This window comes from Onychomys torridus, chromosome 10 (assembly GCF_903995425.1).
Source record: "Onychomys torridus chromosome 10, mOncTor1.1, whole genome shotgun sequence".
NCBI lineage: Eukaryota > Metazoa > Chordata > Mammalia > Rodentia > Cricetidae > Onychomys > Onychomys torridus.
This window is the reverse complement of record NC_050452.1, coordinates 78,159,663-78,183,873: the sequence shown is the minus strand read 5'-3', so window position 1 is coordinate 78,183,873 and position 24,211 is coordinate 78,159,663. Positions and strand designations below refer to the sequence as shown.

Here is a 24,211-nt window from a genome sequence, read left to right as displayed (position 1 = left end):
TATTTTTATTTTTACTTTTTAAAAAATTTTATGTGCAGTGATAATTTTGCCTGCATGCATGTTTGTGTGAGGGTGACAAATCTTGGAGTTACAGACAGTTGTGAGCTGCCATGTGGGTGCTGGGAATTGAACCCTAGTCCACTGGAAGAACAGTCAGTGCTTTTAACTGTTGAGCCATCTCTCCAATCTCTTGGACAACTGCCCCAACTCCAACCCCCTCCCACCCAAGACAGGGTTCTCTGTAGCTTTGCACCTGTCCTGGACTATCTCTGTAGACCAGGATGGCCTCGAACTCACAGACATCCACCAGCCTCTGCCTCCCGAGTGCTGGGATTACAGGCGTGCGCCACCACCGCCCGGCCTATTAACTGAATTTTATCTTAAAAAAAAAAGTACATGGTTTTATTCAGAAATATGGACCTTGCCTTAAAACCCAAAGAAAAAGTGTTAATTGTGGGCTGGGTGTGATGGCCTATGTCAGTGGTTCTCAACTTTCCAATGCTGTGGCCCTTTAATACAGTTCCTCTGGCTGGAGAGATGGCTCAGAGGTTAAGAGCACTGACTGCTCTTTCAGAGGTCCTAAGTTCAATTCTTAGCCACCACATGGTGGCTCACAGCCATCTGTAATGAGATCTGGTGCCCTCTTCTGTATACATAATAAATAAGTAAATCTTAAAAAAAAAAAAATACAGTTCCTCATGTTATGGTGACCCCCAACCATGAAATTATTTTCATTGCTACTTTATAACTGTAATTTTGCTACTGTTATGAATCATAATGTAAATATCTGTGTTTTCCTATGTTTTTAGGTAACCCCTGTGGAAAGGGTTGTTCAACCCCCAAAGGGGTTGAGACACAGGTTGAGAATCGGTGATGACCTATATCATTAAATCCATCACTCTGGAAGCAAAAGCAGGTGGATTTCTGTGGGTTCAAGGACAGCCTACTCTACAGGGCAAGTTCCAGGTCATCCAGGACTTGCTTAGTGAAACCCTGTCTAAAAAAGGAAGGAAGGAAGGAAGGAAGGAAGGAAGGAAGGAAGGAAGGAAGGGAGGGAGGGAGGGAGGGAGGGAGGGAGGGAGGGAGGGAGGAAGACAAAATAGAATGAAATGTTAATTGTGCTGGAGTTCTAGAACCTTCAATCAGACTTAGGGATGAAAGGCCAGTCTCCCTTTTTGTGTCCCTATAATTTCTCTGTCCTATCCAGTCACAGTAACTAGTATTATTTGTTTGTTTTGAGTCAAGGTCTGACTATGTAGCCCTGGCTGGCCTTTAACTCACAGAGACCCGCCTGCCTTGTTTCCTTGAGTGCTGGGATTAAAGGTGTGTGCCGTCGTACAGGCCTAAATAACGATGGGTTTTTAGATAACTTCCTTCTAGATTAGTGTAGGCCCTAAAGCCAGGATTAAACGTCTTTGGAGAAGAGAAAGGCTGAGGATGTAGCTCAGTGGCAGAGTTTGCCTAGGAAGGTCACATCAGCACTTGGTGGTGGTGGTGGTGGTGGTGGGGGTTGGAGTTACACAAACCCAAGACCTCTGCGAACAACAGAAGCTTGAAGGAGTCTGACCATGCATTGCAGACACCTCGATTTCAGATTTCTGCTTCCATGAAGGTAAAAACTCCAGGCAGGAAGGGAAGGCGGTTCCTCGGAGGTAAAGCCTCTCCTGTCCTAAGGGTGACAAGGTTGCAAGCCTGTTCAGACTTTGCTGTGTTCAGGTGAGAAGGATCACTGCCCTTGCTGCATGCACACTTCCCATTTCCGGATCCAGCTTTGTTTACAGAGCCATTCCTAATCAAAACCCCAAACCACAAGTTTGGTTACGAACAAGAAAACTTACTGGGGCTTGGACGCATTCAGCACCCGCATGTGTAAGCAGAAACAAAGGCTTCCTGTGTGTTTCCTCTGGGGGGTGGGGAGGGGTACTATTCAGCTTCCCTTAGTCATTTTGGTTGTAGGAAATAAGGGAGGCTTGATATTTTTTACCTGGACAGTATTAAATGAGCGAGTAGATCCTAGATTGTGAGCTAAATATATAAATCACAAATGTATACACAGAGATATGTTGACTAGCTTCCAGAAATGTTTATTTCTGCACATAGATGTTTCTTTTGTGTTTTTCAGACAGTCTCATGTAGCCCATGATGGCCTTGAACTCCTGGTCCAAGAGGAGTTCCACTTCCCAAGTGCTGGGATTACAGGTTTTTCTCATCATGTCTGGTAGGCGCTCCTCCATTTCCCTGTGCCTGAGAACACGTTTTTCTTATCGTGCCTGGTAGATGCTCCTCAAAAACCAATTTTTAAATTATGTTGTATTTATCTTGTGTGTGTGAGGGATGTCCTGGAGCACCTGTGGTCAGGGGGCAAAATGGTTTTCTGTCTACACCATGGGGGTCCAAACAGTCCATCGTGTTTGGCAGCAGGCACATTTCTTGAAGAGCGATCTCACTGGCCCCAGATCTGAGTTTTTTTTTTTTTTTTTTTTTTTTTTTTTTTGAGCTGAGGATCGAACCCAGGGCCTTGCGCTTGCTTGCTAGGCGAGCGCTCTACCACTGAGCTAAACCCTCAACCCAATGCTGAGGTTTGAGGGTAAGCTCCTGACACTTTTTCCTTCACAACTTCCTAGTGGGGAAAGTGTGGGCTGCTGGTAGGAGGTGCAGAGGCGCTTCCTTTTTCCTCCACGTTTCCTGCGGGTGGCGGCAGCCTTGTCTGCAATATTTACCATTAACACTTTCTATTCAGTTTGCTGGTCCTCCCACTTTTTATAGTTCCCCAAACAGTTCCCGACTGTCAACTGTTAAACGGGTTTGGTCCTAAGAATGTAGAGCGGATTCAGCGACGGTCTGAACCCTCGGCAGCTTGCCTGCTACTGCTTTCAGCATCCCCTTCTCAGGCTTATTCTTTAAAACTGCTTAAGCCGCGGCGGAATACACGTGCAGGATTTTTTGTTCTTTGTTCTAGTAACGGCTAGCACCCTAGCGGCGTGGGACGTGGACCCCCGGGAAGCTCGTGCTGGTTGGGTGAAGGTTAGCATTTGCTCGGCATTTTCTGCAGTCTGTGCTCTGAGTGTGGGTGTATGCCAGGGAAGCTTAGGCTGGAATCTCCTCCAGGGAGGGGAGTGACAAACAGCCCCCCTCCCGCCCTTCCTTTTATGGGATCTGGCTATTTAGCCCTAGGCGGACTATTGGAACGCTGCACAGCCCAGACCGGTCTCCAGTCTCAGATTCCTGAGTGCACGTGCTGGATTTACAGTCCTGCGACATTACCACTCCAGTCTTCTGGGTCTATTCTGTGCCAGGTAGGTGTTGGCAGGGTGGTTAAGGCGACTTGTGGAGAGAAAGAGTGCGAACTAGCTTTCTCCTTCCCTGCTCAGTTAAGAGTCAACCTTGCGACTGGCCAGGGTAAGGAAGGAGATGTGGGGGGGAGCCAGGAGCGGCGGCGTGTGACTGCTCACCTTGCTCTGCAGTTTCCTCCTCCGGAAAGCCTTTCCCTGGAGGTCGTTTGGCACGCTCACAAAACAAGATTTTCCGCAGCTTCCGGGACGCGTCTGGGGTCCATTCAATGGGGGAAGATGGAAAGTCTGCTCCCCAAAGGACCTTCGCTGGGAGTGCAGGGCGCGGGGGCGGGGGAGAGGCGGGGCAGAGGGCGGCGGCTCTCCAGGCAGCGGTGCACCCGGGACTCAGTCGTGCCAGGGAAGCTCCCCGTTGGGTGGCGAGGGGGGTGGGGCAAGGGCAGAGTGCAGAAAAAGGGCTCCCGGCACCCGAAAGCAAGCGGCTGGCTGCCCGCATAGCCCGCAGCCCACGCGGAGGTGCAGGGAACCTGCAGGGATCTCACTGCCCGAGGGCCTGGGTGAGTCACCGCGGGGTTGTCGCAATCGTCACCCGGAGGAAATCAGGCCCGGGGTGGGGCGCGTTCCTGGCTGCCTTCGTGAGCTCTGACCGCACCAGGGTGTCCCCTAGATCGCCGCCAGCTGGGTCTCCTTGCCCGGCACTCAGGTCTGCTCCGGCGGCGGCGGCCCCTGCTTGGCCTGGGCCTCTCGTGGAGAGTTAGCTCGCGGGGACAGCCGGGACCCAAGAGGAGGAGGGAAGGAGGTCGCCGTAGTTCTGAGAGTTCTTCCTCCCGCTGCTCTTAGCCTCTCAGAGCCGAAGGGAGTGAGGCGGGCGGCGCTGACTCCGGGGAGCCCAGCTCCGAGTGTTTTCCGACCTGCGTTGGACAGCCTGGGACTCGGATAGCTACCTACTGCGCTCGGATCTCCTGGGGACCTCTCCCAGAGCGCGCGCCGAGACATGGAGGGCGCTGACCTGGCGATGAAGCTCCTGTCCACCTGGCTGACCCTGGTGGTCGTCCTCATCCTGTTGCCCTCGGCTTTCGGATTGTCTCTAGGCATCTCGGAGATCTACATGAAGATCCTGGTGAAAACCTTGGAGGTGAGTGAGTGCCGGGAAGGATGTGGAGCCGAGGCTGCTCTGAGAACTTAGGAAGCCAGGAGCGGCTGAGCGCCTGGACTTAAAACTGTGGGAGCCTTTTGAGCCAAGGGTCGGGGAGTGGGGATGGAGCAGGGACCTGAGAGAGTATTTCAGTTTCTAGTCTGCTGTTTCGGGAAAGATAGCAGCTCTATTTGCGGGGAGAGCCAGGCTGATCCTAGCCAAGAGCACCAGTCCACCTCACAGGAATCCTTCCACTTGGGTTCTGTCATCTCTGCTATTTTTTACTTTCTGGATGAACTCTATGACAGCCGATTGCTGTATCAGCAGATTTATTACCCACCATGCCTCTGGAGCTGATACTTCCCTGTGTTTTTACCGCCCCAGGTTTCAGAGGTCCTACAGAGGCATCTTCTTCCACTTCATGCCCAAGATAAGAAACCAGTGGCTGGGTGGCAGAAGAATCTGATTTTGTTTTAGTGGCGTCATGGGGATTTTTATCTAACCAGGGACACTGGAATACCACTACCGCAAAGGTTCTTTGCCCTCATCTCGGGCCTTCGGTTTGTTTCCAATTTCCACTTCAACTTGAGTTTATTCAGGTCTTTGGTAAAATTCAGAGGGCCTCTCCATGCAGGGGGGCAAGTGAGATTCAGAGTTCAAAGGTTTTTGTTTGAACTTAGTGTGACAAACGGCAGTGGTCTTCATGAAGAGAGGCCCCACAGGCTGTACAGATCTGCCTAGATTTGGTACCTAACTCCCATCCCTGTTTCTTAGTATCTAAGAAGGTAATCTGACCCTGTACTTTATTTACTCATCTACCAAATAGAAGTACCAACTCCTGTTTGCGAGTCTTCTACATTTGTCTGCTTGTTTGGTTTTGAGATAGGCTGTCAGTCACTCTTGGAGCTCTAGCTAGCTGTGAAATTCATGAATTCTTGACAGTCCATTTACTTCAGGCTCCCAAGTTCTGGTTTTCCACATAGGTGTGTGTGTGTGTGTGTGTGTGTGTGTGTGTGTGTGTGTGTGTGTGTGTGTCTAAGTTTTCCGAGACACGGTTTCTCTGTGTAGCTTTCGAGCCTGTCCTGGAACTTGCTCTGTGACCATCTTCAAACTCCCAGAGATCCACCTGCCTCTGCTGGGATTAAAGGCGTGCGCCACCACACTGCCCCACATAGTTGTTTTAAAATACATCAGTACAGGGAGCCCTTAGCAGGGTGCCTGTGTGTTAGGTGCTTTGTGTGTTTGCTACGATTAAATGACTGGTATGGGTGCTTAGCGCCTGCTGTCTTTGTTTCTCCAGCATCTCTACCACCACCTCCAGCTGTGCAGGGTTTTTTGTTTGTATGTTTTTTTTTTTGTTTTGTTTTGTTTTGTTTTGTTTTGGCCCGTGGTGCTTTTGTCCTCTGATAGGACTTGGCTCTGCCCTTTCTTAGTAAAGGAGTGGTTCCTAGATACATATCTCTAGCCGGTGGCTGCCTGCTAGTGTTTTCCTCCAGATCCTGTTGGGCTGTCTCTTTGTGGCTATTTCTTTGCTGAATCCTTGAAGCTATATTAGATTCTTTATCTCCAGTCTGCTTCATCCCCCAAGATGGCATCGGCATCTCACCATGTAGCTGAGACTGGGCTTGAACTCTGGATCCTGCTGCCTCAGGCTCCCAGGCACTGACAGAAGAGGCGTGGTACCACCTTGCCAGCCAGCCCTCAGGATTTTTTGTCTGTCCTTTCTTCCTATCACCATTACACAGTGTTGTCACCCTGTAAATTTTAGTTTCCTCCCCCGTTAGACATTCTAACCTGCTCACTCCACACATGGCAGATGATCCTCTCCAGCCTGTGCTCCTGAAATGACTGAGCTGGTTTCCTGGGTAGCAGTGCCCTTTGGAGAACCAGATAAGGAGAATCAAACACACTGGCTTGTAGGTGCTTATTACTGCCTTTCTTGCTTTAATCTTTCCGGACAGCTAAAGATATGGCAAGGAAGGAGTCACCACCTGGTTCTCAGCTGGCAAATTAGTACGTTTGATGAGCTGGTTGCCAATCCAGGCTCTGACCTTGAGTTTGTTTGACAAGGCCCTGAGTTTACTATCTAGAGCAGAAAGAAACTTCAGAGATAGTCTCTCTCTCTCTCTCTCTCTCCACATATGTATGAGTTTAAACCCAAGCAACACACACACACACACACACACACACACACATGAAACACCAAATACACACACAGCATACACAGCACACATACTCTCCCCCTCCCCCCCACTTAACACACCATGTACATACACACTATACACAATACACTCCAACCCCCACACATGCACCACACACTCTATAGCCCAAGCTAGCTGGGAACTCAGAACTCAGTATACAGTCCTATCTGACATCTGAACTGACTTCAGACTGTCTTGGCCTCCCAAGTTCATATTTTGAATTACTGATGTGAGCTTCTATATGTAGTGTCAGAGGTGAGTTTCTTGATAACTGGGGGGGTTTATTTTCAAAAGATGTCTACTTTCTTTCTTTCTTTCTTTTTTTTTTTTTAGTTAAAAAAAGGGCTCTTTTTGGGGAGGCAGGATCTCATGCAGCCCAAGCTGACCTTATCTTGTTGTGTAGCTGAGGATGATCTTACACGTTTGAACCCCTTCTCACTTCCCAAGCTCTAGGATTCCAAGCATGCACCACTATTTCCAGTCTTTACGCTAGTCAGTTTCTCCACCCACCACGCTACATCTCCAGAACTTGTAATTAGTTTTTTAAGTTGGCAGTGAGTCTGGTGGCTTTTTCGCACATTGATGCTAATACTGTTTGATATTTTAGCTCCGCCCCCTCCCAGCTTCCCCCAAGGAATGTTATTCTAGTTAAAGCGGGTATGCTGTTGATCTTGGACACTGGGTAGGAGGCAATGTAAGCAGTCATATTCATTGCTTAAGTTATTAGGTTAGGGGGTGTTCACCATACAGAATTTAGATAGAGATTCATTTTGTGAACCAGCTGACTGTCGGTCATGGCTGCCTGGAGCTCCTCACAGAGACTCATCAGGGAAGAAAGGTGTGACCCCAGGGTTAACACTCTCCCCCCTCCCCCCCAACAGTGCTAGCTGTTTCAGAGACTTCTGGAAGGCTGGGCTTACTGCAGTGGATTGCTTTCTCCAAGTGCAGGGATAATTTCCTGTAGAATCATGACAGCTCTTTAGTGTTAGGACGTCTTTAGTTCGCTGTGCATTAACAGTCTACAAAGTTAATTTATAGAGCTGGCCCTTCTGTTACTCCTGTTCCTTGGTAAGTTCTCAGTTAATTTGGTTCTCAAGAATATTCTTTGGGGGAGACAGACAGACAGACAGACAGACACACAGACACACAGAGAGAGAGAGAGAGAGAGAGAGAGAGAGAGAGAGAGAGAGAGAGAGAGAGAGACAGAGAGAGAAAGAAACAAGTCTCACTACTCAGCTTTAGCTGGCCTGGCAGAACTCTAAATATGATGCCAGCCTGGGTATATATCCAGTTACAGGCCAGCAAGGGATACACAAGGAGACCCTGTCTCAAGAAACTAACAAGCAAATAAACAAAAACAAACAAAGGCAAACCGCAGAGAGCGGCCTGCCTTTGCCTCCCTAGTCCCTGGAGTAAAGTCCTGTGCCACATAGCCTGACTCTATGCTGTTTAAAAAGATCATTTGGCCTTGTCACTGTGTGTTTACCTTAATTTTTATTATTGTGAATAGTTGGCTTTTTGAAGGACCATGCTCAAGTTCTAGAGGTTGAACTGGGTTTGGACGCCTGCAGAATAACTTACTGCCGTGCTTGTTATTTATATATATTGTCAGGTAGCTCGCTGAAACCACCACGTGTAATCCTAGCATACCAGGATAGCTGAGACAGGAGGATTGCTCCGAGCTTGAGGACAGCCTAGGGTACAGAGTGAGACCTTGTCCTAAACAACAAGAATTGTTACATTATTGGGGCAGGAGAGATGGCTCAGTGGCTAAAAGGCACTGACTGCTCTTCCAGAGAACCTGGGTTCTATTCCCAGCACCCACATGGCCTGTAACTCCAGCTCCAAGGGGTTCTAATGTTCTCTTCTGGATTCCTCAGGCATTGTAAATGTGTGGTGAACAGGTATGCATGCAGGCAAAGCACCCATACACATAAAATAAATAAGTCTAAAAAAATCCCCAACCCCTATTTTGTTTTTTTGAGACAGGATCTAAGAATTATTTTTAACTGTTACATGTTCTCTTTACTACATGGTATCTATATATGAAAGTGTAAAAGACAATCTGGGGAAGGAGCTAGTGGGAGGCGAGTGGCAGGTATGTGGTGATTATGGTCAAAATACATGATGCATCTGAATGAAAATATCTTTATGAAACCCATCATTATGTACAGTGAATATATGCTGAGAGTTATTAACAGGTAGTTAACAGAACAATTTTTTTGTTTGTTTGTTTGTTTTTCGAGACAGGGTTTCCCTGTGTAGTTTTGCACCTTTGCTGGAACTCACTTGGTAGAGCCGCCTGGCTCTGCCTCCTGAGTGCTGGGATTAAAGGCGTGCGCCGCCACTGCCCGGCCAGAACAAAGCTTTTGATCTGCTAAAGCATATCTACTAAACACCAGCACAAAGTTAGAACTAGTAACATTTCCTTTCGTCTGACACAGCGGTCATGCCTGTAATCTCAACACTCAAAAGGCTGAGGCAAGGCTGTTGGGAGTTTGAGGCTAGGTTGAGCTGCAGAGTGAGATCCTATCCTAAACAAGAAAATCAGGAGTCTGGTGAAATGGCACTTGTCACCAAGCCTGCTGACCCGAGTTTGATCCTGGAACCCACAGGGCAGGGTAGAGAAGTGAGCATGGCAAGTTGTCCTCTGACCTCCTCGAATGCTGAACTGTACATGCCCTCAGAGAGTCCAGGTTATTATCTACATACTTGTAAATATTATATATATTATTTATATTACATTATTTTATGTATTTGCTATTATATACACACACATATACATTATGTATATTTGCGTACATATAATTATTTTTTGCACATCTATTTCATGCTGCTTTCCCTGTTGCTAGATGTCCCTAGATATGAATACATGTTTCTGGTGTGGCAAGCTGTTTGAAGATAAAGGCTTGACTATTTGGGATAGAATCAGTTCAGTGAGTCTTTTGACCAGTGGTTTTTTTTTTTTCTTTCTTTTTTTTTCTTTTTGAGACAGAGTTTCTCTGTGTAACTTTGCACCTTTTTTCTGGAACTCACTTGGTAGCCCAAGCTGGCCTCAAACTCGCAGAGATCCTCTTGGCTCTGCCTCCCGAGTGCTGGGATTAAAGGCATGCGCTACCACTGCCTGGCCTTTTTGGTTTTTCGAGACAAGGTTTCTTTGTGTAGCTTGGTGTCTTTCCTGGAGCTCATTCTGTAGACCAGGCTGGCCTCGAACTCACAAAGATCTGTCTGCCTCTGCCTCCCAAGTGCTGGGATTAAAGGCATGCGCCTGGGACCTAGCAAGTTCTTATATACCCTTTAGAAACCACTGGTTGCAGCCCGCTGGTGGTGGTGGTGGTGGTGATGGTGGTGGCGGCGGCGGCGGCGGTGGTGGCGGCAAACACCTGTAATCCCAGCACTCGGAAGGCAGAGGCAGGTGGATCTCTGTGAGTTCGAGGCCAGCCTGGTCTACAAAGCAAGTTCCAGGACAGCCTCCAAAGCTACAGAGAAACCCTGTCTCCAAAAACCAAAAAAAAAAAAAAAAAAAAAAAAAGAACCACTGGTCACCAGGTGGTGGTGGTGCTCACCTTTCATCCTAGTACTTGGGAGGCAGAGGCAGGCAGATCTTTGTGAGTTCGAGGCCAGCCTGGTCTACAGAATGAGATCCAGGAAAGACGCAAAGCTACACAGAGAAACCCTGTCTGGAAAAACAAAACAGAATTTGCTAGGTAATATGTATGCCATATTTGGGGGAAATTGTTTCATGATACAAACTGAGAAGTAAAACTTCAGACTGAAGAGGTGTCCTCAGGAGAAATCCCCCAATGGTCAAATGTATTGTCAGAATCTCTAGTGTGTGTGTGAGGTCTTCATGTTTATCCAACAGGAGCGTAGGTTAAACGTAGCAAGGTGCCGCTGCTCTCAACCTCCAAGTTAACTGTAAGGTTAGCCATTAAGGTGAGAGAGTCAGGAGGGATTGCTCTTCCATGGTCTGAGGTTTATGCATAGAAAGAAACAAGGAACAGAAAGAGAATATAGAATTATGGACAGGAAGGAAGGCAGGGGGCTGTGGATACAGATCAGTAGAGTGCCCATCGTGGGCACAGCCTGGGTTCTTTTGTCAACCCTGAAAGAAAGGGCTAGGTGCAAATAAAGTAGACATGACAAGGAGTGACCTCCCTCCTTTTTTGGAGGAATAAGATGGAGGCATGGAAAAGCACTCCCACGTTTCTGGCTCTGTGGTCTCTGGTGGGTCACTTTATCACAGCTTTGGTTTCTGCATGTATGGATCCAATATCCTATTAGATCATTCTGAGGGTTAAGCTAGGAGAGGAAATGAAGGTGCTTGACACAGAGTTGGTGATGAGTTTTAGTAGAGTTGAGGTTGGGACAGTATGACACTGTATTGTCTGCTCACAAGACTAAGATTTAACGTGTTCATTTTGAAGGTGAACACTCACGCAGCTGATTCTTCTTGCCTATTGCTCATTCTCATCTCTTTTCTATCTCCTCCATCCACCAAAGATTTTTCCATCCTTTGGAAGAGGCATGCCCATAATTCCCAGGAAGCTATTACCAAGTTTGTATAAAAGACACTCTCTCTGATGTTGAAAATATAATCAGTGTGCTAGAAGACCCAGGCTGTTTATAATGAGCAATGGCAATAAAGGAAAGCTGGTTTTCATTTATCTTAATTCCACAGGGGCCTGTCATTATTCTTATTGATTTAGGGCAGGAGTTCAGGAGCATGCAGCTGTCAGGGGTAGAATCGGTTTTCAGTTTGAACCTGGAGCCAGGATTTTCAGTCTGCCATAGGGTAGACTCTGCCAAGAGGCCCTCATTTGGCTACAGATAACAGCCAGCTGTTATTTTTGTAAACCTTACAATCTTGGATTGTATTGTTTTCTTTATCTCTTTCCCCAACTTTAGTCAATTCTTGACTCTTTATAGTTATAATTATTTAGAAGGAGTTATAATTGTCTAGGGTGAGAATCATAATTTTGCAAGCTTTTGGATTGTTTTAAAATCAGACTTGAGGGCTGGGGATGTAGCTCAGTTGGTAGAGTGCTCTCCTGGTGTGCCTATAGCCCTGGATTTGATTCCTAGTACCACATAAACTGGGCAATGCGGCGCATGCCTATAATCTCAGCACTTGGGAGGTGGAGGCAGGAATATATGTGTGTGTGTGTACATATATATGTGTACACACACACACACACACACACACACACACACACACATATATCCATACACTCACTGATAACAATATATCTATCACTCATAATTAAAGAAGAAGAGATCATGAATTTGAGAGGGAGTAGTGGGACATGGAAGGTGGGAAAGGGTGGCATGAAAATGATATAACTATGGTATTCATGTATAAATTTTTCAAAAAAAAATTAAGGTTGTCCTCATCTCCATAGCCTGGAATACATGAGATCTTTTTCTTTAGATCTGGCTTGAAACAAACTTTAGTGAATTTGCCTCTCACAGGCTTTGGAAATTAAGTGGTGAGACGCTTGATCCGTGCCTTTTAGCTTTCCTCAGGGCCTGAAGACTGAGGTGAGGTGTAGGGGTGGTAAAGCTGCTTCTGAGGCAGAAGCATTCTGAGATTACCTCGAGACTCGGAGTCTCCAGAAGAACTACCGTGGGGGCTCAGCCATGGGTGGAGAAGCCGGCATGGTAAAAGACAAAGTTTCTTGCTGGGCGACACACTGATGGTCTTGGGGGAACTGCTCATTTGTGGCACCTAAACCATGTGTGAGGTATGTGAGGAAGAAGCGTTTCATCAGAATTGCTTTGTATCCTACCACCTGGTGGGCACCAGGCAGTGGCTCTCCTTTCATGCTCCCTCATGTGCCCCACATCCCTATACTGGGGGTCGAACCCAAGGACTTGCACATGCTAGCAAGTGCTCTCTACCATGTGCTGTCTCTGAAGTCCTCATTTTACTTTGTATTTTGAGATAGGGACTCAGTAAGTCATGCAGGCTGGTCTTTAATCACTAGAGTTAGTGGAGGCAGGCCTTGGATTTATGATCCTCCTGCATCAGCCTCCCACGTAGTTGGGCTTACAGATCTGTGTCAGACCCTGCCTGGCTCACTGATCTTTACTATCACCTTTGGTATTGACCCGCCTTAGAGAGATGATGAAACAGATGTCCCAAGAGCTTAAAGTCTCAGCTGGGAAATAATAGGAAGATAAATTCTCCCTGACACCAGGCAGACTGCAACGCCTCTTCACTTTCAGTGGTGAATAAGCATGCACTGAACCAAGCAGCTGTCGTCTACCCAGACTCCTGTGGGCTTTGAAGAACTGCTTCTCCAACCTTGAAATTCGCTTATCTTGAACAGTCTTTGCAGACCCTTGGTTCTCTCAAATGGGGAAACTGTATGCATTCTCAAATGTCCTGCTCTTTGAGGGAAGAATGCCGCTGTATATGACACAAGCCAAGCAGGCTAAATAGCAGAGATTTACCCTTTTTCTCAGGATTCTGAAGACCGGAAGTCTCAGGTCAGGGAGTCCACGGGACTGGCTTCATTTCTCACTGTCTTTACACACATCTTTGATATTTTTCTTTTTTTCTTGTGTGCACACAATGTGTGTGTAGACAAGTGTGTGCATGAACATCCTTGTGTGTGAACATGCATGTACAGGCCAGAGGAGAACCTTGGGTGTCGGTCATTCTGTCTTTGGGACAGTCAGTGGTTTTCATGATGTATGCATGAAGTTATTGAGTGAGTTTCTGTGGATTCTCCCGTTTCTGCCTCCTCTCTATCTTACAGGAGAGCTGGGATTACAGCTGCTTGCCACATCTGGCTTTTATGTGGGGTCTTGGGATTTGACCTCAAATCCTCACACATGCACAGCAAATGCTTTAAACCACTGAACCATCTTCCTAGCACTATCTCTGGTATTTCTTTGGGGGTCAAAATTTCTTCTTAGACCACTTGTCAGGGCTCACGTTAAGGGCTTCATTTTAACCACATCACAGTTTTTTGTTTTTTTTTTTGTTTTTTTTTTGGTGTGTGTGTGTGTGTGTGTGTGTGTGTGTGTGTGTGTGTGTTGTTGTTGTTGTTTGTTTGTTTTTTCGAGATAGGGTTTTTCTGTGTGGCTTTGGTGCCTGTCCTGGGTCTTGCTCTGTAGACCAGGTTGGTCTCAAACTCACAGAGATCTGTCTGGCTCTGCCTCCTGAGTGCTGGGATTAAAGGTATGCACCACTGGCACCTGGCACATCACATCTTTTAAAGATCTGATCTCCAAATATAAACTTTCTATTTTCAACATGTGAATTTTGGAGGGTACACAATTGAACTCTTACCTGCTAAAAATGCTCAGATCTTCCATCATTAGTATGCAATAATTGTTCTAGTCTAAGGTGCCTTTCTATGAAATATAAAATTAGATGGCCACAACAGGAAGGTGAGTTCTAAGAATAATAATGATTGATTGTTCACACAAATTTATTTTATACTATTTTTTTAAACAAATGATAATAGATGTCTAAGCTTTAGGGAAAATCTATGGAAATTAACCTTTACCTCAGTTGAGAAGATGGGAATCCAGAGTTTCATGCCTGTGCTCCCAACAGGAAGAGAAAGGATGTAGCCTAATGAGCATGGAGTCTCATGGTGGTGAAGGGCCACTGGAAGCCTGGAGGACGCGGCTATTTTTAGGACTTCTAAGTTAGGTGGCAGAGTTCTGCTCGGCTCTGTGCTGCTGCACATGGCCGTGTGCATGGCTGGCTGTGTGCTGCTGTGCATGGCTCTGATGGCGTCACTCCTTGACCTTGGTGTTATGTTCTAGGCTTTTATTCTCTATCAGTTGTGTCCTTGCTTATTTGGAAAAATAAAATGTTTAAACTCTGTTTGAACATATACATCTGAGCCTTCCAAATTTCTTTTCCTTCTTTTCTTCTTTTCTTTCTTCCTTCCTTCCTTCCTTTCTTTCTTTCTTTTTCGGTTTTTTGAGACAGGGTTTCTCTGTGTAGCTTTGCGCCTTTCCTGGATCTCGCTCTGTAGACCAGGCTGGCTTTCTTTTTTTAAAATTTATTTATTTATTTATTTCCCGGAGCTGAGGACTGAACCCAGGGCCTTGCGCTTGCTAGGCAAGTGCTCTACCACTGAGCTAAATCCTCAATTCCCCCTTAATTTATTTTTTAATGACACTCATGATATATTAGTTACATTTGTGGTACTCATTGATTATATTCACAGTATTCATTCAATAATTATATCTATGATATTCATTAATTACATTAATTGTATTGATTTATTACATTCATAATATTATGTCCTGATACTACTATCCATTTGTGGGGTTTTTCCATCACAAAAAAACCAGAGATTCTTTTTGTATTTTAATCTGTCTTTTTGTCCCTTCACGGTGCTTATATATAATTATAATTATTACAATGTACTTGACCTCTTCTTTTGCTGTTTCCCTTTTCTTTCAGGTTAGTCAATTTAGACATCAGTATCTAGGCTGGGTGTGGTGGTGCACACCTTTAACCTCAGCACTGGGAGGCAGAGGCAGGCCAATCTCTGAGTTTGAGGCCAGCCTGAGCTGAATAATGAGTTCCAGTATAGCCAGGGCTACTCAGAGAAACCCTGTCTTGGAAAGAAAAAAAAATGAAATTAGTATATGAATTGTAACCTTAGATATCATTTTAATTGGTCTTAAAGATAAATCTATGTATCTGTCTGTATCTATCATCTATGTATCATCTATCTGTTTATTGATCTATCATCTATCATTCTATCCCTATATCTATCATCTCTCTATCATCTACACATGTATGTATCTTTATCATCCTTCTGTCTTTCATCTACATAGCTATGTATCTGTCTGTCTATCATCTATCATCAATGTATCTACCTTTATGTCTGTCATCTGTCTTGTCTGTGTCTGTCTATCTATGTGCTGCTGAGGATTGAACTCAGGTTCTTGAATGTGCTAGGCAAGCATTCTATCACTGAGCTACATCTTTAGCCCTTAATTGTTAAATTTTAAACTCAAGACCTAGACCACTTAACAGGAATGAGGCACAGTATCTACAGTCTTTAAATTCTGTGCTGAAAAAAAATCCACCTGTACCTTTTCGGTTATGACAGTAACATTAGCAATGCATAGGAAATGCATGAAGAAAGGGCAGGCTGTAGCTCAGGTGATAGAATACTTGACTTGCATGCAAGAGGCTCTGGATTCAATCTGCAGGTTTGCATAAACCAGATGTGGTTTGTAATCCTAGTGCTGGGAGGTGGGGGCAGGAAAGTCCCAGTGCGGAGGGGCGGGCTGGGCTGGGCTGATCAGTAGTAAAGTGCTAGCCTGGAATGCTCCAGCATTGAGTTTAGTTCTTGTTTTTTGTTTTGGTTTTTGAAGCTCAAGGTTATTCTTGCCTACTTAGGGAGTTGAGGCCAGCCTTGGGCTATATTAGACCCTGTCTCAAAAACAAAAACAAACTGCAAACCAAAGAAACGTATGAAAAACCCATCTTGGGATCTTTCATCTGTGTGGTGATGGGCGTTCATGTCACTGCATGAAATGTGCTCCCCCCCCCCTTGTTATCACATTGACACAGGACCCTTTTGATAGGAACTTAGAAGACCCTGTAACTTTTGGTGTGTGAAACAAATGAGCTAAAGAGGTCATTAAAAACACCTTGGAAGCCAGGGTTGTTGGTGCACGCCTTTAATCCCAGCACTTAAGAGGCAGAGGCAGGCAGATCTTTGAGGCCAACCTGGCCTAAAGAGTGAGTTCCAGGATAGCCCAATTTTGGCATTTTTCATTAGACTTTTAAGTACATTCAGAGCAAACTGATACTTAATACTCCCTGGTCTTTCACTTCCCAGTCTGTACCCTCCCAATTACATGTTCCTTACGCGTTTTGTTTTGTTTTTTTGTTTTTTGTTTATTCAGAGCTGAGGACTGAACCCAGGGCCTTGAACTTGCTAGGCAAGCACTCTACCACTGAGCTAAATCCCCAACCCCTCCTTATGCATTTTAATAGGTAAAAAACAGGTGAAATGAGTCTTCTGGTGATTTTTACTGATTTTTTTTTTTTTTTTCAGTGCTGGGAATTGAACTCAGGACTTCATGCATGCAAGGCCAACAAGCAGTCTACCACCTGAGCTACATACAGCCCATCCCCCATTCATACACTTTTTAAAAAAAGACTTATTTATTCATTTTATGTACATTGGTGCTTTGCCTGCATGTATGTCTGTATGGGGATGTCAGATTCCCTGGAACTGGAGTTATAGACAGTTGTGAGCTGCCATGTGGGTGCTGGAATTGAACCGGGGTCCTCTGAAAGAGCAGCCAGTGCTCTTAAACATGGCACTATCTCTCTCTAGCTCATACATTTCTTATGCATTGTAATATTATTTACCATTTGACATCATACCTTAAAAGGTGCAAGTGGTTTTTTTCAACACATCATTTAAAGAATCGCATACTTTGCCCCGATGTAGATGTATCCTGCTTGTTAAATAAGAAACACAGAGCCAGTTGCAGAGTTAAAAACCACGAGGTCAGAGCCAAAGCGGAAAACCTTACCCTTCACTGCTTCTGCGGTTCCTCCTCTCCGCAAGAGACCTACTTCTGTGCGTCCTGTCTATTTAAAGACTTTCTGTTCTCCTCCCTCATTGGTTGTAACCCAGCCACCTGACCTCATCACTGCCTCTTTGTACAGACCTCCAGGTCTTCTATGGTTGGTATTGAAATTAAAGGCGTGTGTCTGCTATGCTGGCTATGTCCTTGAACACACAGAGATCCGCCTAGCTCTGCCTCCCAAGTGCTGGGATTAAGGGCGTGCCCCACTACTGCTCGGCTTCTGCTCTGGCTTGCTCTGACCTCAAGGCAACTTTATTGACATACAAATAAAATCACATTTCAATACAAATAAAATATCACTATACCCCGATCCTTCGCCTTGGGTTTTGGTGGGCCTTCTTTCTGACCCAGACGTTGTTGAAGCCATAACCTGTTTTCTTACCCTACAAGCTCTACCGCTGTCTCAAGAAGTAACTTAAGTCTTTGTTGGGGCATCATCAGTGACAGACAGCTATAGGAGCATACAAAAGACGTGTGTTATTAATCCCACTGGGTGAAAATAAGACCAACCACAATTTTTGAGCCAAATTTGATGCAAGCTTTATTAAATACTAGCCAGGACTGTGGACACTGGCCAGGTCCATACCCGGGATTCCCAGAGAATGGCTGAGAGTTAGTCTGGTGTTTATAAAACCCTGCAAGGCCATGTACTTCTCACTTTGTCCAATCATGGGCAAGCATGTGTCCTGATGAGTTTCGTGCCTACATGTGGTCAAGCACATCCTGTGCCGTTGGGACAGCCAACCTCGTTTACAGATGGGAAAACAGGTGGCTTGTCACCTTACATGAACAGCACCCAGCATTCCAGGAGGTCGTCTGTCCTTAGGCAAGTGGGGCTTACAGGTTAGAGGCATTTTTGTTTTCTAGATCTCTTAAGCAGAGTAATTTAAATGTAAAACATAACTTTAGCCCTCACACTAACAATAGTGTACACAGAGAATCCCTGGGGTGCCTCCCTAACCAGACAGTGCCCAGCCTTCGTTTTTTAAATGTCATTTCTATATAAGTGTGTTTCAGTGTTTACTTGTGTCTATGGAAGAATTTCAATGAATGTTTCTTGTTTTGAACAGTGGGCCACATTACGAATTGAAAAAGGAGCCCCAAAGGAGTCAGTTCTTAAAAATTCAGCTTCTGTGGGTAAGTCTTACTTTTTTTTATTATGATTGTTTAAATCTGAAAACAGAAGGGCTTAGAGCCAGTCTGAAGTTGGTACAGCAGTGTCTTCTATAGGCCTAAGGTTATTCATCCTTTAGTAGCTGCCTGAGTTGTTATTAGGCAGGGTTGGGCAGTATGTGTTAGTTTTTCTCTGTGTTCTTCCATGTATTATTTTACTTCTAAGGCCTGCATTTGAAGAGGGAGTTCGTGGCTTTAAAGATGTAGTCAGGGATGAAAAGAATTACAGGCAGGCAATGTGAACTTTGTTACAGTACTCCTACAAGCTAACATGAGTATTCAGCTCATTTACATATGATCAAGGACTTGGGGTGGTTCAATCTCCCACAGTGCTACATACTCACTACTTGTTTATTTGTTTTTGCATGTTTTTTTTTTAAGGGGTGGGGGAGTTATTGTTGTCTCCACTACATTTTCCAGTTGCTGTAGATTATATGGCCATTGTAATTATTCAGTTGTTACACAATAGAATTTCTATGTTTTGTACATATATTATTGTTGTTTGAGCTTTCTGATCTTTACATTGAAAATTTTGTTAGTTAATATCAGGAAAAAAAATACTTTTTCTGTTTTGGTTTAGGGTTTCTCTGTGTAGCCCTGGCCGTCCTAGAACTCTCTCTGTATACCAGGCTGGCCTTGAACTTACAGATCTGCTTGCCTCTGCTGCCAAGTGCTGGGGTTAAAGGTGTGCACCACCCCTGCCTGGCATGGTAATTATGTTTTTTTCATCTTAGTTTTTTGACTTGTCCTTTGACTTTTTTGACTTGTCCTTTGACTTTGGGTGTGTGTATGTTTTCATGGAACCAGTAAGCTCTTTGCTTTACTTTGATCATTTATATCTTAATTTTGAGACTGGGAATTTTTTCATGAAGGTCAGGGGAGGGCTGTTGGTCAGTTGTTTTGTTTTGTTTTTTTTTAATCACTATCACAAGACATGGGGTGGGCTACTCTACTCAGCTGTAAGAGCAGGATGCAGCTCTAAGTCCCAGGACGATCTGCTGGATGGTGGAGCTCAGGTGGTAGGTGGGAGGAGGAAGCCTCTCCCGTTGTGAGCCAGAAACAGACAGTGACTCAGGGGTCTGTCTCAAGCTTGAACACCTCATAGCTACAAGTACTGTCTGTCACAGGGCTGCAGAGGCAGAGCCTTAGTCTCTTCCCAGGGCAGCATCCTGATGACCCAGGGACTCATTTGAGGCCCCACCTCATAGAAGTCCACAGCACTTGAGCATTGCCACACTGAGGACCAATCCCTAACACAGGAAACTTTGGAGTTCACCCTTAAAATGCACCAGAGACTAATCCCAACCCATAGCAAAGACTAATTGGACTGCCTGGGAGTTAGAATTTAGAAGTTGATTTTTTGAGACAGGGTTTCTCTGTGTAGCTTTGGAGCCTGCCCTGGATCTCGATCTATAGACCAGGCTGGCCTTGAACTCACAGAGATCCACTTGCCTCTGCCTCCTGAGTGCTGGGATTAAAGGTGTGTCACCAAAGCCCAGGGCAGAAATTGAGGTTTTATCAGGGTTTCATTCTAACTTCTAACCAGATATTCTCAAAGCCCACTCCTTGGAATACGCTTTATTGCTGAAGACAAATTGAGAATACTGCACAAGAAATAAAACTACAGGCTGGAGAGGTGGGAGGTGGCTCAGTGATTAAGAGCAAGTCTATGACCTGAATGTCATTCCCGACACCCACATCCCCTGCTTCACAACAACCACCTGTAACTTCAGCTCTAGATCTGATACCTCTGGTTGCCACAGACATCTGGACTCATGTGTACACACCACATACAGACACATAATGAAAAATAATTTAAATAAATAATAAAGAAGTTTACAAAAAACCCACCACAACTCTTGTCTGGGAAAGGATTGTATCTCAATGGTAGAGCACATACTTCATGTATGTGAAGCTCTAAGTTCAGTCTCCAGCACCCCAAGACCCCAGTAATAACACAGTCAGACTCCCTAGGGGAAATATTTGGAGGCATTATATACTGTCCCTTCCTCTGAAGAGTACTGTGTGGTGACAAAGGTCTAGAAAAGTCCTGTAGTAAAGACTGTATTAGCTGTGCATGGTGGTGTATGTTTGTAATCCCAGAACTCTGAAGGCTGAGGTAGGCAATTGCATGTGTGGTGGCGGCCTGGGCTATGTAGCTGATCCTAGGTCAGCTTGAACTATGTTATTAAGACCTTGTTTAACAAAATTGGAAAAACGAGAGTACGCACGTGAGAGAGAGAGTTTTGTTGTTGTTGTTGTTGTTTTTTTAAATTAAATTAAGCTTTCCTAGGGCTGCTTGACTGCAATCTTTTCTCCCATGCAATCTATGACCCCTGTTAGCTTTTGGTAGAAATGAGTTAAAACCAGTCCTTGTTTATTTATGTGCCTAAAGAAACAGTTTGTTCTTCAGGCACTAGGTTCCTAGGAAGTCAAATTTTACAGGAGTCATGGCTAAACAATAAGGAAGAAATAAACCATTCGATGGAGCAAAAGTGTTTTCAGTAAGTCCCCGAGTGGTTCTTCGCCTGCCCTGTAGCCTCTCTGATGGAGTGTTTGGTCTAGTCTTGCTATCTATCACTTGGGGGGATTCCCGAGTGCTGAGACGGCTGTCTCTATCTAAGGAGCAAAGCTTTGTCTCCCCTCACTGGTGCTGCCCATGTAGGATGTGTTTTTTTTTCAGAGCTGAGGATCGAACCCAGGGCCTTGTGCTTGCTAGGCAAGCGTTCTACCACTGAGCTAAATCCCTTTGGGCTTTTTTTTTTTTTAACCTCACCACCAAGGTTAGTTAACAAGGCCCACAAGAAGTTGAGGGGTGTCCCATCATGTACAGCACACACCTTCTGCCACTGCGTTCAGTGAGCCTCCCAGACCAGAACACAGTGGAAGTGTATCCTCCCTTCCTGTCTCCCCCTGGCTGTTGGAGGTGTTTACCATCATGTATAGCTCCTGGCTTGGGCCTCAGAGGGTTGGTTGCTGGGCCAGTTCTGCACACACAGGAGACAGTAGCCAGTGCTATGGAGGGTCTCTGGGATCTCTTGCCTTTTTTGCCTTGATGGGTACAACTGTGCCCCCCACATTCCAGCATCATCCATGGCTTAGAATTGACCTGGGCAGTGGTTCCAGATGCTGCCACCAAGTTTTTACAGGAGTTTAAATGATCAATTTCGAGTGACTTAACTTTATTTCCAGTTACAGTTTTTTTTTCTAAATATAATAAAAAAAATGTAGAAATTCCCTCTTACTTAGTATGAAAACTGGTCAAGTGGTGAGGTGCTCTGTAAGAGGAAATTTATCATCTGAAGGGTTGCACATGAGGAACTGTAGAAAGTGTATGCTGTTGGGAGCTGGGAGCTGTGGATATCAGTTGGTAGATTGCTTGTGTAGCATACATGAAGCCCAGGCTTGATCCCTAGCGCCACACACACGAAGGGAAGTGGTATACACTTGTAATCCTTAGCACTGAGGATAATAGTAGAGGCAGAAAGAAGAGATGGTCAAGATCATCCTTGACTAGAGTTTGAGACCAGCTTGGGCTACACAAGACCCTCAAAAGGAAGAAAGAGGTGGAGAAAATATGTCATAATTTAGAGTAAGGCTAGCACCTATGAAATTTGCTGTATTTAATCCAGAGTGGCTATCCTTTAGCCTGTGAAATCGGAATAAACTCTCTAAGATAGGGAGCATCTGTGACATTTAAACTTGGCATGTGTGGGATCCTAAGTTCATTAAAATATGTGTCTGTTGGGAGATAGTCACCTGATAGGCTCCTGTGACAGGTGCTCAAAGCAAAAGACAGTGTAAGAGGAGTTCTGCATTCCAAGCTCATTTGTGTCAGCATTAATCCGTGTTAATCACGACTGCATGCTGTGCACCTCTGCCCCACTTCTGACTCTGTTTAGGAAGCCTGGATTTACTGGGTGTGTGCCCTGTTGATCCATCCAGTGTTTGGAGTCATTAGGGAAATGGTGTCACAATCCTAGACAGACAGTAGAGGGTGACGAAACACACTGAGTACTAGTGTGCTTGGCTGGTGCAACCTTCCGGCTGCGGAGCATCATGTCTCTGTACTGGAGCCAATAGAAGCACAAGTCAGTGCAGAGCCATCCAGCTCAGGCAGGGGTCACAGGCAGGCCAGGGCCCCGGGCGCTGGGATTTTTGACATGCCTCTGAATTATTTGTCCCGATAATCCATTTGGAGGACCTTCAAGGCATAGATTGGCTAGGGAGGGGTGGTAACTACTTATTTTCTGCATGTTCACACGCATTGTTTCTGTTGCTTTTTATCTAGTGAAACCTATTTTATGACACACCAGGTCTCTCTACCAGTTCGTGCCTTTACTATATAAGCCATCTGCAAGTGAACCTAGGGAAATAGTATCTTCATGGAGAAGTCATTCTTTTTCTGTCTTTTTTTTTTCCTTTGAGGCAGGGTTTCTCTGTGTAGCCTTGCACCTTTCCTGGATCTTGCTCTGTAGACCAGGCTGGCCTTGAACTCACGAAGATCTGCCTACCTCTGCCTCCCAAGTGCTGGGATTAAAGGCGTGCACCACCATCGCCCGGCCTCTTTTTCTGTCTTTAGACTCATTAATTCTCCTGTGTTGGTTTTAAAGATGGTATCATGGATTGGGCTCAGGATTTGCTCATGAGGAGGATCTTCCCTTGTCTGCATCTTCTTGGGATTAGAGGCCTTTCTCTCATTGTTAATATACAGGTGAAGGTTAACCCCTTCAAGTAACTGTTATACTGGTGTTTAGTTGGTGGGAATGTAATTACTCCCTTACTTTTAGCCTTTCCAGGTTCTAGCTTCACATGAACTAGCTACAGCTGTGTGAGGAGAAAGGGAAAGACAGGGAGGGAGGGAATGCTAATGGTTCCTATGGTACTTTTTTTTTTTTTTGGTGGAGCTGAGGGTCGAACCCAGGGCCTTGCGCTTGCTAGGCAAGCACTCTACCACTGAGCTAAATCCCCAACCCCCCATGTTACTTTTTATCATTTTCACTCTGGCCATAGGACTCTGGGATGTGGACTGAGAACTTAATAACTTTCATTTGAACTTGTTATAAATAGTGCAGGACTTTTAAAACTTAGGAGAAATTTTTTAATATAAAGATAGGATCTCTCTGGGTCACCCTGGATGGCTTGGAACTAACTCTATTTAGACTAGGATGGCCTCAGAAATCCACCTGACTCTGTCTTCTGAGTGCTGGGGTTAAAGGTGTGTGCTACCTTGCCTGGACACCTCGAAGAGTGGCTGGCCACACGTTTTGGGTACTTGATTCCAGTACAATGTTAGGCTTGAATTGGTCACTTTTGAATTAGTGTAATTTCTTGTGAAATTTTAGCGGCAGCAGGTGAATTGTGGTAGAAGTGTGTAGCAGAATTGTTAGAAGTTCTTATTAATAAAAACAAACCTGAGGCCAGTTATTGGGGTGAATGCTGGAAGATCAGAGAAGCAGAACAGGCCACAACTACCTCACCTTGCTAGTTCCACAGCTGATCCTGTTTCCTCAAGCTGGAAGCTTCTGAGTCCTCCTCCACATGAATCTCAGCTGAACTGTGCTGCTCCACAGCCTAAAAGCTTAACCAGCCAAATCTAGTTTCTGGTCTTCACGCCTTATTTAATTTTTCCCTTTCTGCCTCCACTCCCTGGGATTAAAGGCTGGGTTTCTGGGATTAAAGGTGTGGGTCACCATGCTTAGCTGTTTCTAAAGTGGCCTTGGACTCAGAGATCCACCTGGCCCTGCCTCCCAAGTGCTGAGATCAAAGGCGTGCACCACCACCACCACCACCACCACCACCACCACCACCACCACCAC

The 24,211-nt window shown here is 45.3% G+C and overlaps 2 protein-coding genes and 1 non-coding gene across 5 annotated transcripts in view; 2 read left to right on the top strand and 1 right to left on the bottom strand.

Moving 5' to 3' along the window:
* Positions 1-4,193, bottom strand: part of Abraxas1 (abraxas 1, BRCA1 A complex subunit) — a 61,071-nt gene extending 56,878 nt beyond the window's left edge. Inside the window, exon 1 of the mRNA XM_036200610.1 lies at positions 3,453-4,193. The gene's annotated coding sequence lies outside the window, so the exon portion shown is untranslated. The remainder of the gene's footprint in view (positions 1-3,452) is intronic.
* The window catches only part of Gpat3 (glycerol-3-phosphate acyltransferase 3), a 57,685-nt gene continuing 36,262 nt past the window's right edge, over positions 2,789-24,211 (top strand). Inside the window, exons 1-3 of one of the 3 annotated variants that reach the window (XM_036200603.1) lie at positions 2,789-3,296; positions 4,131-4,425; positions 18,290-18,356. In XM_036200603.1, coding sequence (XP_036056496.1) covers positions 4,285-4,425; positions 18,290-18,356 — 208 coding nt within the window. In that variant the 5' untranslated portion in view covers positions 2,789-3,296; positions 4,131-4,284. Of the gene's footprint in view, positions 3,297-3,649; positions 4,426-18,289; positions 18,357-24,211 lie in introns of those variants that run through there. The other 2 variants (XM_036200604.1, XM_036200602.1) reach the window with 2 other exon arrangements.
* On the top strand, positions 16,097-16,198 carry LOC118592647. The gene has a single exon (XR_004946111.1). It is a non-coding gene; the product is annotated as a small nucleolar RNA U13 (small nucleolar RNA).